The 16,884-nt window shown below is 50.0% G+C and overlaps 1 protein-coding gene across 6 annotated transcripts in view; it reads right to left on the bottom strand.

Annotated features, from left to right (window-relative positions):
• MAD1L1 (mitotic arrest deficient 1 like 1) overlaps nucleotides 1–16,884 on the bottom strand; it is a 222,584-nt gene that overhangs the window by 77,583 nt on the left and 128,117 nt on the right. For all 6 annotated transcript variants that reach the window (XM_081134495.1, XM_081134493.1, XM_081134496.1 and 3 more), the window contains one exon: nucleotides 2,794–2,934. In XM_081134495.1, coding sequence (XP_080990621.1) covers nucleotides 2,794–2,934 — 141 coding nt within the window. The remainder of the gene's footprint in view (nucleotides 1–2,793; nucleotides 2,935–16,884) is intronic.

Below are 16,884 nucleotides of genomic sequence, written 5' to 3'. Positions count from 1 at the left end.
AGCAGCAGGCCTTAGCCCCAACTGAGTCGGAAGGACTGGCTTCAATCCCCTCATCTGCAAAGGGAGACAGCAGCCCCTGTCCTTGAGCAGCTGGCCCAAAGACCAGGGGTCAGGCCAAGTGCAGGGAGCTACAGGCCCAGGGTTGGCCTCACGTGGCCCCGGAGCCTCCTGGGAGCAAGGATGCCTCTCCTGGGTGTCTGCTGTGGGCTGCGAGGGGCTGGTCTGGAGAGCCCTGGCTGGTCTGGCTCAGCGGTTAGAGCATCGGACTGTGGACTAACGGGTCCTGGTTTGATTCTGGCCAAGGGCACATACCTCGGTTACAGGCTCGATCCCTGGCCCTGGTTGGGGCAAGTGCGGGAGGCAACAATCGATGTGTCTCTCTCACATCAATGTTTCTCTCTCTCCCTTCCACTCTCTCTGAAAAGCAATGGAAAAAGTATCCTCAGGTGAGGATTAAAAAAGAGAGAGAGAGAAAGAGAGGGGTCTGGCTAGAAGCCCGGCCCTTCCTTTTGAGGGCTGCACACTCTGCAGAGCCCACATGAGACTCACTTCAATGCTCAAGGCAGCGCCCGGGGAAGCACAGGACCAAAGGGATCACTTTCTGCACCCCCTTCTCTATGCCACCCAAACCTCCACCTGCAGAGCACTGTGGGGCCTGTGCTAGTGTGTCTCCCTGTGCGCGTCACTCCTAGCAATGAGACTGTCCTTGCTCTGGCTGCCAGACACGAGTGCCACCCCCATGCTGACTCTCAATCCCAACCCAACAAGCAGCCCTGACAGCAGTGGCCCCTCTGCTCCAGCAGCCAACCGGGAACTGGACTTGGTCCTGCCGTAGCAGAAGCACTGGGGACCCTGTGGACCCTGCATGGGCACTGCCACCCAGTCCAACCAGGACCCTCATCTCCATCCCACACCCAGTGCCCCATACTCCCAAGATGCACCAGGCAGCTCCCCCTCTGCAGCTTCTCCCCAGCAAAGCACCTGGACACCGAGCAAACCACACTCATAGCCCCACCACGCAGCCATCCAGTTTCCACTGAATCCTCGTTGGGCAGGAGCATCCTGGGCCAGGGTGCCACTGAGCACACAGCCTATGCACACGGCGCCTGGTACAGGTCAGGTCAGCGGGTGATGGGGGGGAGGAGATGGAGGGGCCAGCAACAGGAAGGTTGGACTGGGGGGGAGGAGAGGGGTATGAGGGCAGGAGGGGCGGGACAGGGGGCTGGGGGGCATGACTGAAAACCTTCCTCCAGCAGGTTCAAGGAGAGCCTTGGCGAGGGGAGGGGTCCCACGATGAGCAGGAGCAAGAACTGAGGCTGAGGAGAAAGTCCCACCCCGCCCCACCCCGCCCCGCCCCGCCCTGCCCGGGCTCCCTCCATACAGCCCTATCCCACCCTGGCCTGGGAGCAGGACCACAGGCTCTGTCTGCTGCCACCTGGTGGAGGCTGGAGGCATGGGAGAGCCGGGCATGGAGAGGTCCAGGTCTGACCCCCGAGCAGCACTGTGTCCAGCCACTACCTCTACCTCCCAAAGGGGGTCTGGCTGCCTACTTCCAATACTTGAAGGTAGTCAGTCTTTCTTCACCAGTGGGCTGACACTCCAAAAGGGCCAGGAGACTGTGACCAGCTGGCCTGGCCAAGGAATGCCCAGCTGTCACCTCCATATGCTCTGGTCCTCCCCCCAGAAAGCAGCTCAGGCCTGGGTGGGACACCTTGGAATTTAAAGGGGGGTCTGTGGTCCAGAATAGGGTTCAGGGGTATACAGGGAAGGACCAGATGGCCAGAAATACACCATCCTGTTCCACAAACCCCAAAGAGCAAGAGCCATGGCCCCTCGGACCCCCCAGCCATGAATGGCTCTGTTGGGGGAGGGGCATCTTCTCAGAAGCTGGGAGGCCACAGACCATGTCCAGAGCACTGAGGCTGGTTCCCAGGGTAACCCCAGCATCAGGGAGGGAGGATTTTAGGGAGGAGGAGCTGTGGGCAGCAGTCTCTATCACAATGAAGACAGGTGGCAGTGTGGCCTGGGTGGAGGGGAGGAAGCTAGCAGAGAACTTCTGGAGGGCCCTCAGCACCCTGTCCAGGAGGAAAGGGGAGGGACAGGAGCCCCAGTGTAGACAGCACGTTAGCTCCCATGGCCATGATGCGACGGGGGAACATGCGCATGGTGGTGAAGCCAGCCAGCCTGGGCATTCTCTACCTCCTGAACTTTCCTGTCACTTCAGAAAGCAGATGGATGGCTCGGTGACAGCCCGCTACACTGCTGACCACGGGTGTCGAGGACTTTCTCTGCCGAAACTGGGACAGTCTTAGGCAAACAAGGCTGAATGGTCCCGGTGCAGGCAGGACTGAAGAAGCAGACAGAGGAGAGGCGGCGGGGCCTGTCCGCCAGTTACCTCAGACCCTGCAGTGGCAGGGCTGGGCCCCAGCTGCCAGCCTCAGGGCTGTGGTCAGATGTGAGACAGGGTGACCACACTGGGCAATGAGCTCCGAGGACACCGCCAGTCCCTCAGCACTCAACACAAAGAACACCTGAACATATGGCACTGGAGGTGCCAGAAAGCACAGCCTCACCATGAACGGATGAGAGGGCACATGGCAGCAGACAGGAGAGACCTGTCCACGTGAAAACGCCAGGACAATGGGAGCAGTCACAGGAGCCCACCTGCACACCTCCTCTCCTTAATGCTCCATATGGAGGCCAATGTGCTGCGATAAAGTGGCCATCAATGTACTCACAGCTCTGAAGACCTGTGGGGCAGAGCCAAAGGCTGGCTGGCTGAGGGCAACTCACCTCCATCTCAGAACTGTGGGCGTGCACCTTCTGAACCATGTCCTCAGCCTCACGCATGCGTCGGGTCAGTTGGGGCGAGTACTCGGCTGGCGTCAGCTCACTGTCGTAGGACCCCAGGATGGCGCGCATGCCGTCCCGCTCCTGTGGGCAGAGGGCATGTGGTCAGGCCCAGGTTGGGCAAGGGGTGGGGACGTGACGCTGGAGGAACAGTGTGACAGAGGACACCGCACAGAGTGGGAACATGAGTGTGGGCTCGGGATCAAGTATGGGACAGGCTGCTGGGGGTGCTCCTTGCATAGCTCCTCAAAGAGTCCAAGTTGACACAGCAGAGCCCACCCAGGCCACAACGGGCCTCTACTGCTCAGAAGGACAGCCCAAGCTCTGCCAGTGCCCAGGAAGTCTGGGCCATGAGTGGTGTGGGTGCACCCTGACCGCCTGGCCCTGAACTGTAGCAGCCACAAAGACCCATAGACCTGTGGTCTGCATGTCCCCAGCTGGGTAGAAGGTCTCTCTACCTGGTCACAGCCAGTATCTTGGGCTAGGGTGACTTCCTGAGTCTCATCAATCAGGCCCAGGAAATCACTGGTGGGGCTAGGAAGTGGTTTGAGTACCTTGCCTCCATGACCCCTGACCTTTGACCCAGTAACACTCAAAGCCAGGTTCCCAAGAAAGAGCCACTTAAGCAGGGAGGCAGCAGGTGTCCAGATCACCAAGAACCTGACAGCTCTTTCCATCTGTCCAGACTCTCTGAAGGGTCCCAGATCCCCACGGAAATGGCGCTGGCCCCAGGGAACTCCTGCTCCCATGGAGCTCACTTCACACACAGGGCGCCGACCATAACCAAGGCTGCAGGAGCATCCCTTGCACCAGCCTCTGCCCAGGGCCAGCACAGCCCAGTAAGGAGACTGGCTGGGCCAGTGCTCATCTGGCCTCAGCTCTCTGATCAGTGAGGTGGGTAATCCGCATGTCTCCGAGGACGGCTGTGAGATCCATGCCCCCACTACGAAGGTCAGAGCTGCCCCCAGACAAGGCCCACACGACAACCGCAGAGTCATCTCCTCCACATGGGCAGACAGCCCTCTACGTATTGACACGTTCATCCCCTTCCCACAGATGAGTTGGGCAGGGGTGGGGGGCAGCTGCTGAGAAAGGCTGGTCCAGCCCCTCCCTCCGGGCCCCTAGTCCCCCAGGGCGGGACACCAGGTGAGCTGCAGGGACGGCCAGCACAAGCACTGGCTCATAGGCAAATTCACAGACCCCAGGATGGAGATCCTGCATCCCTCCCAGATGTAGGGCAAGATCCCCCTCAACTTGGGGTTCTCTCAGTTGGTGCCTCCTGAAGGGACCCATCTCAACTGCTCCACTACTGCGAGCATGAAGGCTCTGCCCCCAGCCACCAGGTAAGGCTGGGGGAGCCATCCCCGATGCCCCTGGGCCTGCAGCCCCGCTGCCTGTTCTCCTCCCCTGGCCTCTGACTGAGCCGTCACCCAGCATGGACTTCATAATTAGTTGATGACAAAAAATTCAATAAGTGAAAAATTAAAGTTACAAATCCAACTGGAACTGGTCACATATCCGCGGAAAATTTGTTTCCACAGGAAGGTTTATCAAGTGTCATAATTTTATTGAAATCCTCTATCTTCTCATTGACTTTTATGGCTTCGAGCTGGTTACCGAGCTATTGCATGAGGGCCGGGGAGGGGTTTCCTTTCATAAACAAGCTGTAATCGGTGCCTTTATTGACCATAAATCCCCACACGCCGCCCGCCTCTCCTGTTCCATCGCAGGCTAGCTGTGGCCGGTGGAGAGGAAAATGTAAAATTGAAAGTTGTTGTTTGTACCTTTTAGAGAAATTGTTTGGTCACTGAACTGTGCTGGTGTGATTGGTTAACGACTTTTTAATAACTGATTCCACTTGTGGAAAAGTTTGCTTCGTTTCCACTTGAGCAAGTGTGACGACTAATCGCTGAACAGCCAGGCGCCCAGCCTGCAGGGGAAGCGCAGACCCTTGGCCTGAAAAGCACAAACAGGATGCATTTCCCCGGACGCCTCTCCCAGGGTGCATACCAGGCCTGCTTGGAAGCAATCACATTTGCTTGTCACAGAATTAACAGCAACTCAAGAGCATGGGAAGAACATCAGGCACGAGGAAATGAACTCAGGACTTGGGTACAGGGTGGCAAAGGAGAGGAGGGTGCCCTGACCCACAGCCTGGCCACTCGGGCTGCTCACCCAGAGGAGCCACAGGGAAGGCCGTGGCCAAGACCCCTCCACCAGGGGCTAGACGGGCCGGCTGGGCGGCAGAGCTGTGAACACAATCTGTGGATGAGCGCCCAGCGCGCCCAGCACGTCCAGCCCACCCAGCACCCAGAGCACCCAGTGCTCCCGGTCTCCAGAAAGGGGTTTTGAGCCAATGCCCGACTTGGGGACAAGGGTAGAACCACTCCCTGGAGTCGGTGGCTGAGGGTCCAGCCTTGCAACATGTCTGGACTGGACTGGACTGGCCGACAAGGACACCAGGATTGACAGACAGCTCAAGGCCTTTCTATGGGGCATAATCTTCCCGCCCCACCTCCCTGTGTGCCTTAAGCTCTGCAGGTTTAAAGTGCAACCAGGTCAGCACCAAGGACAAGGTGAGGTCTTCTGGGGGCTCTGGAATATGCCCAATAAGAGCCCAGGCCCAAGGAAGGCAGGAACAGAAGGGGTTTTGGCAAATTGATGCTTTCTTCTTTTATGGACGTTGGGGGAGTGAAGCGCCTTGACGGTGCTGAGAGTGGTGGAGGGGACAATCGTGTAGAGCAGGGTGAGAATGAAGATCGGGTCCCGGCCAGATTTCTGGAAAAGAAACTGAGGCACAGAGGTGCAAAGTCACATTGTCTGAAGCCCCACAGGGAAGACGGGCACCAGCCAGCCAATGACCAGTAAGGGACAAGCCCTGCAGGTCAGGCCCAATCTGGGCAGTGGGAGTGTGGACCCAGTGGGCAGGCGATGACCACCCCCGAACACTCGAGCGCAATACACAGGAGGGGCAGAAACCATGGCCACCCCAGCTCCCCACGTCCAGGGGCTGGCAGGCCCTAAGAGTCCTGGCAGGGAGGAGGCTGGTGGGGCAGACCCAGCCCTGTGGCTCCCGTGAGTGACTCGGGAAGCCCTGTCCTTGACAATAGTAGAGGCCCACCTGCCTCCTGTCTATTCCTCAAAGATTCTGAGCCGGCCGTTGCCTCAGGTCTCAGCTTATGGACCCCTTGGTCTGGAAACTTCTCCCACTCCCCAGACACGTCAGGTCCTTCTCCCTCAGGGCCAGACACCCAGTGCACCTCCCCACGTACAGTTCTGCTCATTTCAGGCCTTGTCCATCTTTCCTTCTACAACTCAAGCCGCAGGCTCCCTCACCACTTGCCTCCAAGCCTGGAGCAGCCCCAGGTGCATGGGATTCAGGGAAGGGAGGCAATGTTCTCCCTGGTGGGGTCACACGCTCCTAAGAGGCTGTGACTCAGTGGAGGGGAGGAAAGAATTTTCTGAATGTGGTCTCACGTAGACCCTTCTTCCAGGCAGAGAAAAGGCTCCTGTAACTTGAACTTTTAAGTTGATCATTTTGTGTGGCCCGGGAATGATGCTATAAATATCCAAGTGGCCCTTGGGAGAAAAAGGTTCCCCACCCCTGTGCTAACAGGACAACGGGAGGACAGGCAGCAGGCGGACAGGGAAGGGCCAGCCGTTCCTGCTGCCCGGCACACCCTCACTTCAGAAGCCCCCTCAGTAATTCAGAGCCCACTTCCCAGGTGAAGAGACACGGAGATGAAGGGCCTGCCAAGGTCCCAGAGCCACGAGGGCCCCAGCCTGCCTGGCGCCCACCCCGCGTGCTGTCCATGGCTCCCAGGATGAAGCAGCCATCCTCACCCACCTCCTGCCTCCACTGCCACAGCTGCGGCCTGATTCACTCTCCTGCCGCCCACTGGAGCCCAGCCATTCAGGACGGACTCCCCAGGGGCCACTTGCCACATTCCCTGTGGCACCTCCTCCCAGGCTCCTCCCACTCCCAGACCCAGCTCCACAGGTCCACTCCCTCCCTGACTCGGTCACTGCACACCTTTTTTAAAAACAGGTGTTGCTCTTCTGACTGTTTCCTCCCTCTGCCGTCAGCCTGCCCCAAAGCCCCACTGCACAGACGGCAGGGACCCAGGCTCTGAGGACCCCTGGGTCACCTCCGCAAGGGCCTCCTCCTTCTGTGAGCACCAGGAGGTGCAGGCAAGCATCACCTAAGGACTTCAGGTGGCAGGAAGTCTGGCTGGCAGGGTCAGAGGGGACAGAGGCCAAGGTGACAAGCCATACATGGCAATATCACCCACACTCCAGAGCCAGGAAGAGCTGTGCACTCCAGAGTACCCAAAGAAAAGGCCTGTCCTATCCACGGCAGATCTTGAGGACTGGCACCTGTCGCAGAGAGGCTGCCCCTGATGAGGACAGCCCTGCCTCACAGGACCTGACCCCAAACCTGGAGTCCAGAGGGGCAGGCCAGGCCTGGAGCAGGAGCTCCCTGGGCTGAACAAGCACCTGGAGGTCAACAGCAGCCCTTCACACAGGGAGAAGCCAGAAACAAAACCAAGCCCCTGGTCCTGGCTGGGGAAGAGTGTGTCCATCCAGGCGTCCAGCTGCAAACGTCAGGTACTGAGGACCATCAGCTGACAGCAAATCACAAGAACTAGGAGACTCAAACTCAACAACTCAGGTCGCAGGAGAGTCAGAAGCAGAACAGAGAAGTGTGCGTGGGATGTTCAGGACCACAAAGAAGGGACAAGTAATTAGTAAGAAACAATACACCAAAGAAATAACAAACCAGTTAAATGTGCAAGCAAAATAAGGCTAAACAAAGTAAAAGCAGAAAAATTTAAAAAGGAAACACAGTAAGTAAAACAGCAATTCAGGTGTGGCTAAGAGAGTCAGTGAACTAAAAGACAATCTAAGGAACAAACCAGAAAGAAGCCGGAGTATGAGCAAGAGCTGCAGACGGAGTGCGGGGCATGGTGGGTGGGGCTGAGGGCTCGCTCTTCTGGCTCTGACGACTCCGGGTGCTCAGCCTGAACCTCCGGGTCCATGTCAGCACCTGGGTGACCAGTGCGTGCCGGGAACCTGCACAGACCTCACACCTGCAGAGTGACCTCGAGAGGAACGTGCTCCTTGGTGGCAGCCACCTGGGAGCACGAGGAGCTAAGAATGGACTTTCTACTGTGAACTCTCAGAACTCTCCTCCTCCTGGACAGCCTGGCTGTGGTCTGCCAGTTTCTCATTTGCAAACCCTCAGGCTGTGAATAAATCTTGGCCATTTATTTCCGGCCAAAGCCGCCTGGCTCTTTTGGGCTCAGCGACAAGGTTGAGAGACAGGCAGAGTGGGAGAGTCTAACAGGTTTCTATCAAAATTACGGAAAGAGAGTAAAAGGACAGGAAGGGAAAGTAATCACGGAAATCATAATGGAGAATCTCCAGAACTGATAGAAACATCCGCACTCCTAGAGACCATCACATACCGCAGACCAAGGCGGGGGCGGGGCGTACCCCAAACAGGTCCTGGTGCCCGAGCACAGCACCCGGGCCGCAGGCTCGCACAGGACAGCGAGCAGACGAGAACCAGCGCTGGGAGTCCGCAGCACCCGCACTGAGGGACAGTGGGATGGGACTAAAGGCTTAGAGGAAAGCAAGGCCACTGCTCACTAGCAACACGGGCTCCCCAGACAGGGCGCAGGATGCACGAGGAAAGGCCGGAGGAACAGGGAGCCTAACGCTGCTAGGGGTGGACAAAGATAGGACTGAGGCGGCCCCTCCCGTGCGGGCAGGAAAGCTGCGACAACGCTGACACACAGCTGATCCTGAACACACGAGGGACCTGTGCGCCCGTTACACACAGACTTGGGGGCCCCGCACGGGTCACACCACACTGTTCAAGGCTGGGAAGCTGAGTGTGCATGGATTTCAATCCCTCGGCGTCCCAACCCCAGGCAGTTCAAGGGTCAACCATATTTAAATACCTACAAGACACACAAAGAGAGTGCGAACCACAGAGACACAGAAACACACATGCGTTTGTGCACACACGTGGTCTCCGGAAGCTCAAACAAGAAACCTGGCTGCCTCCAGGCAGGTCCCCGGGCAGCGGTCGGCAGACAGTTTCAGAGAAGCTATGCTTCTCACTGTCCACGCTTCAGGACTTCTCCATTCTGTAACATACTTCATATTATCCCTTGACTATATTATCTATTAAAAAGATACAAATTAAAAAAAAGAATTCAGTAAAATAACTAAAATATAATAGAAGCTTTTAAGGGAAGCCTGGAGCCCTGAAGTGTTCTAGAGGGGGTTAAAGATATCATTAACTATCCACTACATTAAAAATGCATGGGAACCACTAAAAGCAGAGAAACAGAGAAAAATAAAAGAGAAAAAAAAGAAACAACATGAGGAAAAGCTCCAATAAATTCAAAAGGAGGCAAGGAAAGGAGAAAGTACCAAAAAATGAGACTAATAAAAAAGCATTAAACAAAAGGAAAGAAATTAAATAAGATAAATCATTAGAATGAACAATATAAGTAGATGAGACTTTCCAATAACAAGGTGAGGAAAATCATGTTGCATAAAGAAATCCAAGTATCAGCCAGGACCACTGACAGGAACACCACAGGGCTCAAAGTAGAAACTGAAAACCATCAACAAAGAGAAGCTGCACCCATGCAAATATCAGACGGAGCAACGGCAAAGGTTCCACTGGGGTAAAGTCCTCATTGTACAGCAAGAAAAGTCTGCAGCCATTCGGCAGGACTATACGACTTTTAAACTTGTAAGAATACAAAATGTATAAAATAGCAAGATTTTACCATATCTGTAACAGTGACCGATAAATTGAGCAGATAAATACAAGAAAGAAATGAAAATTCTGCACGGCATTGTGAAGCCTGGTCTGGAAAACATTTATGCAGCACTGTCCAAAGCATGTGGGTAATGCATAGTTTCAGGCACACAGGAACACCTATGAAAATTCAGGCAGAGTCCATAACGTAAGCATGTCCCCACACATTTCAAGTGAAATACCATTCAGAACTAATTCTCAAACTAAACGGTAATTAGGTTAGAAGTCAATTCCAAAAAGATTACTAAGAAAACCCAATACGTTTCTGAATTTAAAACATTTTAATTAACAACAGGTCAAATGAAAAGCCTAAGGAGACCTGATATTCACAGAACTGCATTATGAGAATGGGCACTAAAGCTCGTGGGACTGTCGTAACAACCCCGGACCTTTTCTGAATGTTATACTTCAACAAATTGGGCTTCAGAAGACATGCCAAACTGTACCCTTCACCGTGTGCATGCCAGGCCCATGCCCCACAGACACACCAGGTGCACCGTACACACCTGCCCCACAGACACATGCCACCTTGCAGAAAGAAACACACACCTACCAACTACTGTGACACAAGACAAAAGGAACCTAGCCAGAAACATAAATTTAGTGTTTCTATTATAAACCTAAAAGTTGAAAATTAATGAACCAACTCTAGAAGAATAAATAAAACTACACATGCCAACAGCATAAGACTATAAAAGAGAATATAAAAACCTAAAGATACGTGAATAGAAGCTTCCCAAACTGAAAACAACAAAACATCTCACAACAGTCGGACAATCCTTGTGTAACAAGGACAGCAAAAGGAGAGGAACATGGGAACAGAGCAGGGCAGTAACAGTGGCTGAAAGCTTCAAAATTAATGATGGTCACGAAACCACAGACCCAGAGCAACAGTAACGAATGGCTTCTCAAATCTCTAAGTGCGTGTGTGAGTGTGTGTGTGAGTGCGTGTGACTGTGACTGTGACTTTGTGTGTGTGTGTGAGTGTGAGTGTGAGTGTGTGTGTGTGTGTATGTGAGTGACTCTGTGTGTGTGTGCATGTTTACATGTGTAACAGTAACAGTCTATACCTAGAGCAAAAGGGAAACTGATGCAAAGTGTTCAAGGCCCTTAAATTGTCCAGAAGAAAGAGAAGCATTAATTATCTTGGCAAAGAGTCCATGTTATAATGATAAAAATAGTTACTAAAAAATTCCACAAAGGCATACATGACGCTACAGGAGAAGAAGAGGGAGGAATGGCTAACTCTATAACTAGGTATAAAAAGAAAGGAAAAGACACGTGTAGAAGGCAAACAGTACGGTGGTTCATTTACACGCAAATCTGCCATTGATTTCATTAAATGCAACTAAATTACATATTTCAACTAAAAAAATTATTTTCAGATTGAATACAAATACAAAATCTACTGCCAACCTACATGAGACAAATCTATGAGGAAAAAATGACATTTTCAAATAAAATAAAAAAGTAAAACTACAAAAGTTAAAAAGGGAAGTGGGTCTATATTACATAAATATAGATCTATACCTATATTAACATCACACAGGAGATTTACAGATTAAAGGAGCTCACAGATGTAAAGAATACTGCATAATCACAAATGGCCAAACTGACCAGGAGGGCAATTTTCAATGTATAAGGGCCTAATAAAATAGCATCCAAAGATATACTGAATAATTGACGAAATTAAAAGGGGAAGTAGACAAACCCACCTCCAAAATGGGGATTTCAATACAACTCTCTCAGGAACTGAGAGGAAAGGATATCACCATCACTAAGGACACAGGAAATGTGAGCACTGTGGTGAGCAAATCACACAGATGCTCTGACAATACCACGTCCGACACCTGTGGAACACACACTGTTTCAAGTGTGCATGGGCCATTTACAAACACTGACTTTCTGTGGGTAATGCAGCAAGTCTCAGCAAATTTCAAAGAACTGATACCATTCAAAGAATGGTCTTTGAACATAATGAAATTAAGCCAGAAATAAAAAATTGATAGAAAATCACAAAAAGCTTGAAAATTAAGAAATTTATTTGGGAATAATCCATTGGTCAAAATAAAAAATCACAATGGAAACTGGTAAATATTTTGAACTGGAGGATAAGAAAAAGACAGTACGTCAACACTAAAGTATGCATCTAAATTTACAACCTCAAATGCATACATTACAAAGAGCAGAGAAAAACAGTGGCCCACATACAGGACTCAGAAAGTTAGAATAAGAGCAACAAATTAAAGTCAAAGAAGATAATATAAATATAAACACTGTAATCAGTGAAACAGAATACACACAGTGCAGAATCAATAATACCAAAAGTTGGTCCATTCAAATGACGAATAAAATTGATAAACTATTGATGAGACAAATCAATGGAGAGAATATATAAAGACTGAAAGAGAAGACATGAGAAAGCTTCAAACAGGGTACTCAAGGCCAGTCAAAAACAGTGTCTGACATTGGTCTGCACCAGAGACCATCCAGAAGACTGGGAGTTGTAGCAGATCTACCTAATACATAGAAACAAATCCAAACAGGCAGCCAAAATGGGGAGACAAAAAACCCAGCCCCAAGTAAAAGAACAAGAGAATTCTCAAAAAAAAGAGCTAAATAAAATGGAGATAAGCAATCTATCAGATGCAGAGTTCAGAATACTGATTGTAAGGATGCTCAACAGCATGAGAAAAGAAACAGAAACTATGAAGAAAATTAAGAATGACATAGTAGAAATAAAAAATACATTGGAAGGAATAAACAGCAGATTAGGAGAAGTAGAGGACTGGATCAGAGAATAAGAAGACAGGGTAGAAAAAATCAATCAGAGATCAAAAAGAAAAAACAAAACACAGGAGGACAGTCTAAGGGAGCTGTGCGACAACATGAAATGTAACAATATTCGCATCACAGGAACGCCAGAAGATGTAGAAAGTAAGCAAGGGTTAGAGAGCTTGTTTGAAGAAGTAATGGCAGAAAACTTCCCCAACCTGGTCAAGGAAAAAGTGACCCAAGTTCAGAAGGCACAGAGAGTCCCAAGCAAGAAGAACCCAAAGAGGCCCATGCATGGACACATCATAATTAAAATGCCAAAAAGTCAAGACAGAGAGAATCTTTTTTTTTTTTTTTTTTTTTAAATATATCTTTATGGATTTTAGAGAGAGGAAAGGAAAGGGAGAGAGAGGGATAGAAACATCACTGATGAGAGAGTCATTGATCGAGCCCACAACCCGGGCATGTGCCCAGACTGGGAATCAAACCCCGACTGCCTGGATCCTAGGTCGACGCTCAACTGCAGGACGACGCCCGGCCGGGCTAGACAGAGAGCATCTTAAAGGCAGCAAGAGAAAAGCAATCTGTTACCGACAAAGGAGCTCCCATAAGGCTGTCAGCTGACTTCTCATCAGAAACTCTACAGGCCAGAGGGAATGGTGTAAAGTATTCAAGGTAATGCAAAGCAAGGATCTGAAACCAAGACTACTCTATCCAGCAGGGCTATCATTCAACATAGGTGATGAAATAAAGAGCTTCCCAGACAAAAAAAAAAAAAAGGCTAAAGGAGTTTATCACCACCAAGCCAGCATTGCAGGAAATGTTAAAGGGACTGCTGTAATTAGAAGCAGAAATAGAGGGAGAGAGAAACATACGCATAAAGAAATAAAATGGCAATAGATAAGTAACTATCAATATTAACCTTAAATATAAATGGATTAAATGCTCCAATCAAAACATAGGGAAGTTAAATGGATAAGAAAACATGACCCAAATATATGCTGTCTACCTCAGAACAAGAGACTCAGGCTGGAAAAAATAAAAAACTTCTGGAGGACTTTAAAGGAGAGATCGACAGCAATACAGTCATACTAGGGGAATTTAACACCCCACTGACTTCACTGGATAGATCTTCCAGACAAAAAGTCAACAAGAAAACAGTGACCCTAAATGACACACTAGATTGGGTGGATTTAATTGACATTTACAGAACATTTCACCCCAAAGCTACAGAATATGCATTCTCCTCAGGTGCACATGGGACATTCTCAAAGACAGATCACATGTTAGGACATAAAACAGGTCTCTACAAGGTCAAGAAGATTGAAATCATATCAAGCATCTTCTCGGACATTCACACCATGGAATACTATGCAGCTATAAAAAAGAAAGATCCCTTACCCTCTGAGACAGCTTGGTGGGGCCTGGAGTGTATTATGCTGAGTAAAATAAGCCCGTCAGAGAAAGACAAGTACCACATTATCTCACTCATATGTGGAATCTAATGAACAAAATAAACCGATGAACAAAATAGATCCAGAGACATAGAAGCATGGAACAGACTGAGGGATCTCAGAGGGAAGCAGGGGTGGGTGGGTGGGGAGAGATTAACCTAAGAACTTACATGCACATGTGCATAACCCATGGACACAGACATAGGGTGGGGAAGGCCTGGAGGGGAGGTGTGGGGTGGAGGGGATCAACGGGGGAAAGGGGGACATTTGTAATATTTTCAACAATAAAGATAAATTAAAACACACACACACACAAAAGAAGGAAGACATAACTACAGACCATAAAATATTTAAAAACACAACAGGATCTACTGAACAACTTTACACAAATTTAAGAGTTTAGATAAAATGGACAATCTTTACAGAACAAAGCTTACCATAGCTGAATCAAAAAGAAAAGAAAATCTAAATAGTTTCAAGGCTATTAAAAAAGAGGTCAAAGCCCCAATTTAAAATCTCCCAATATGACAACCCCAAGCCCAGATGGCTTCATTGGTGAATTCTGCCGACCTCTAAGGAATAAATACCACCAATTGAATACACTGCTACACAGAAAAGAGAATCCTCTAACCCACTTTATAAAGCCAGAAAAACCGTGACACCATTGGTTTTTCTGATAAGGACAGTGTAAGAAATGAAAATTAACTGTCAGAATCTGTCATAGACACAGATGTAAAATCCCTCAACTACTTATTAGCAAACCCCGTAAAGCACGCTTACGAAAAATGGTCCACATACACGTCTGCTAACTCCTGGAAGGTAAGCCTGGTCTAACATTGGAAATTAATTCAATTCTCCGCATAACAGAATAAAGAAAAATCATGATCACCTCAATATATGAAGAAAAACATTTGGTTAAAGTTCAACATCTATTCATGATTTAAACAATAAAACAACAAAAAACCCTCCTAGCGAAAACGGAACAGAGGGAACTTCTTCAATCTGAGAAAGGTTCCCGGTCCAGACCACAGGATCCGATCGGGGATGTGTCGAGAGCCTTCCCTCCGAGACTGAGACGGAAACACTGCCAGCTCTCAGCAGGTGCTCGTGAAGGCCAGGAAAGACGTAAAGGAATAAAGATCAAGATGAAATTAAAACTGAACACAGAAAGCCCAATCGAATTTACACATAAATCATTAAAACAAGGAAGGCCAGTGATGTTGCTGGATCGAAGCCACTCACCAAAGTCCAGCTGTGTTTTTACACACCAGCACAATTTCTTTTCCTAACTAAAAAAGAAAGTTAGAAAGAGAAACTTTGGAAAAGATGCTATTTATAATACCATCAACAATCACAACAAAACCCCCTACGAGACAGGTCGTTTTCTCCCTAGAAAACTTTATGAAACACCACGGAGAGAAGATCAAGATGGCCTAAGAGTGTGGCATGTTCACGGATGAGAAGACTGGACGTCGTGAAGATGTTATCTAACCAGTGCAGTGCCAACGGAAAGCTCACCAGGTCTCCTGGGGGGCATGGAGGGCAAGAACAGGCCGAGCTCTAAGCCTGGTGTGAAAACGCAGGGTCCTTAACAGCCAAGGCGACCGGAAGCCGACGAGGGGGGTGGGCTCCTCTGCCAGACAACAGGACTTATAGCATCTCTGGGTTTTGGCAGAAGAGAAACAGACCAATCCCTGCAAGGACAACTGGTTTATGATGTGAGCAGCACGGAGGGGCAGTGGGAGAGGACAATCTTTTCAATAAAGGGTGTGGACACTTGCATGGAAAACAGAGCCTGCCACAGGAGAGCAGAGTGTCACACTGCCACGGCAAGTGCGAGAAAGCAACAGAGAAGACGACTTTGAAACACACACCTGTGACCTTGGGTAGACGAAGGTTTCTTAAACAGGACATGAAGAACAGCCACCAGAAAGGGCTTTTTAAATGGATACGGTAGAGTTCATTAAAATCAGGAACTTCCATTAAAAATTAGCGTGAAGCTGGGCTGGGCGTGGCTCAGTGGTTGAGCATCAACCTAGGATCCAGGAGATCGAGGTTCAATTCCCGGTCAGGGCACCTGCCCGGGCTTCGGGCTTGACTCCCAGTGACTCTCTTATCATTTGTTTCTGTCTGTCACTCTCTCCCTCTCCTTTCCTCTCTCTCAAATCAATATATTTTTTAAAATAATAATAATAAATAAAAATTAGCGTGAAAAACAGGTAGAGACTGAGAAGATATTTTCAATACAAACACCTAGCAAAAGGCAAGCATCCGGAATATATAAAGAATTCTCAGAAATCAAAGAAAAAGGCAGAAGAAAGCAAGCAGGCAGGGTGACAGGGCCGCCCCACCCTCCACAGCCAGAGGTGCAGGAAAGGCCCTGATGGTGCATTTCAAAGCCAGGCTGGGGGGAAAGGGCTCTCATGACAGGTTTCAGTGTAGTCACAACTCATTAACTCCAGTTAATTGTTAAAAAGGCCAGTTCCACTGACGAGTGAATCAGCGTACTTTGAACAGAACGTGGTTCTGCTGACCTGCGCAGGGGCACCTGAATACAGCGTTACCAAATGCATTCCCCGCCCGCCTCCTCCGCGGAGACGAGGCCGATTCAGGGCACACCACCACCTGCTACGCCCGTGGGTCCCGCCAGCACGCCTGTCCAGCACCGTCAGAGGGGCCAGGGCGCCAGCCACAGGCACATCCCCTCTCAAAGTGCCAGGACCGGTGCTGGGCGAAAGCACCCCAAGGCCTGGCCTCCCGGAGCACTCTGAGGACACGGACGCATTGCTAAGCTTTCCCTCCGAGCTGCTCACGGCGATAAGCAACAATTACAGTGGGGTCTCGTTTGTTCTCAATCCTCACCCCAGGATATGTTTTCACTGATCTTTTTAGAGTGAGAGGAGAGGGAGAGAAGGGGGGAGGGAGAGAGAGAAACATCAACCGTTGCCTCCTGTACTCACTCCG

The sequence above is a fragment of the Miniopterus schreibersii genome, assembly GCF_964146895.1.
Source record: "Miniopterus schreibersii genome assembly, chromosome: 4".
Classification (NCBI taxonomy): domain Eukaryota; kingdom Metazoa; phylum Chordata; class Mammalia; order Chiroptera; family Miniopteridae; genus Miniopterus; species Miniopterus schreibersii.
The sequence above is the reverse complement of the archived record's forward strand: the minus strand, read 5'-3'. Positions and strand labels throughout refer to the sequence as shown.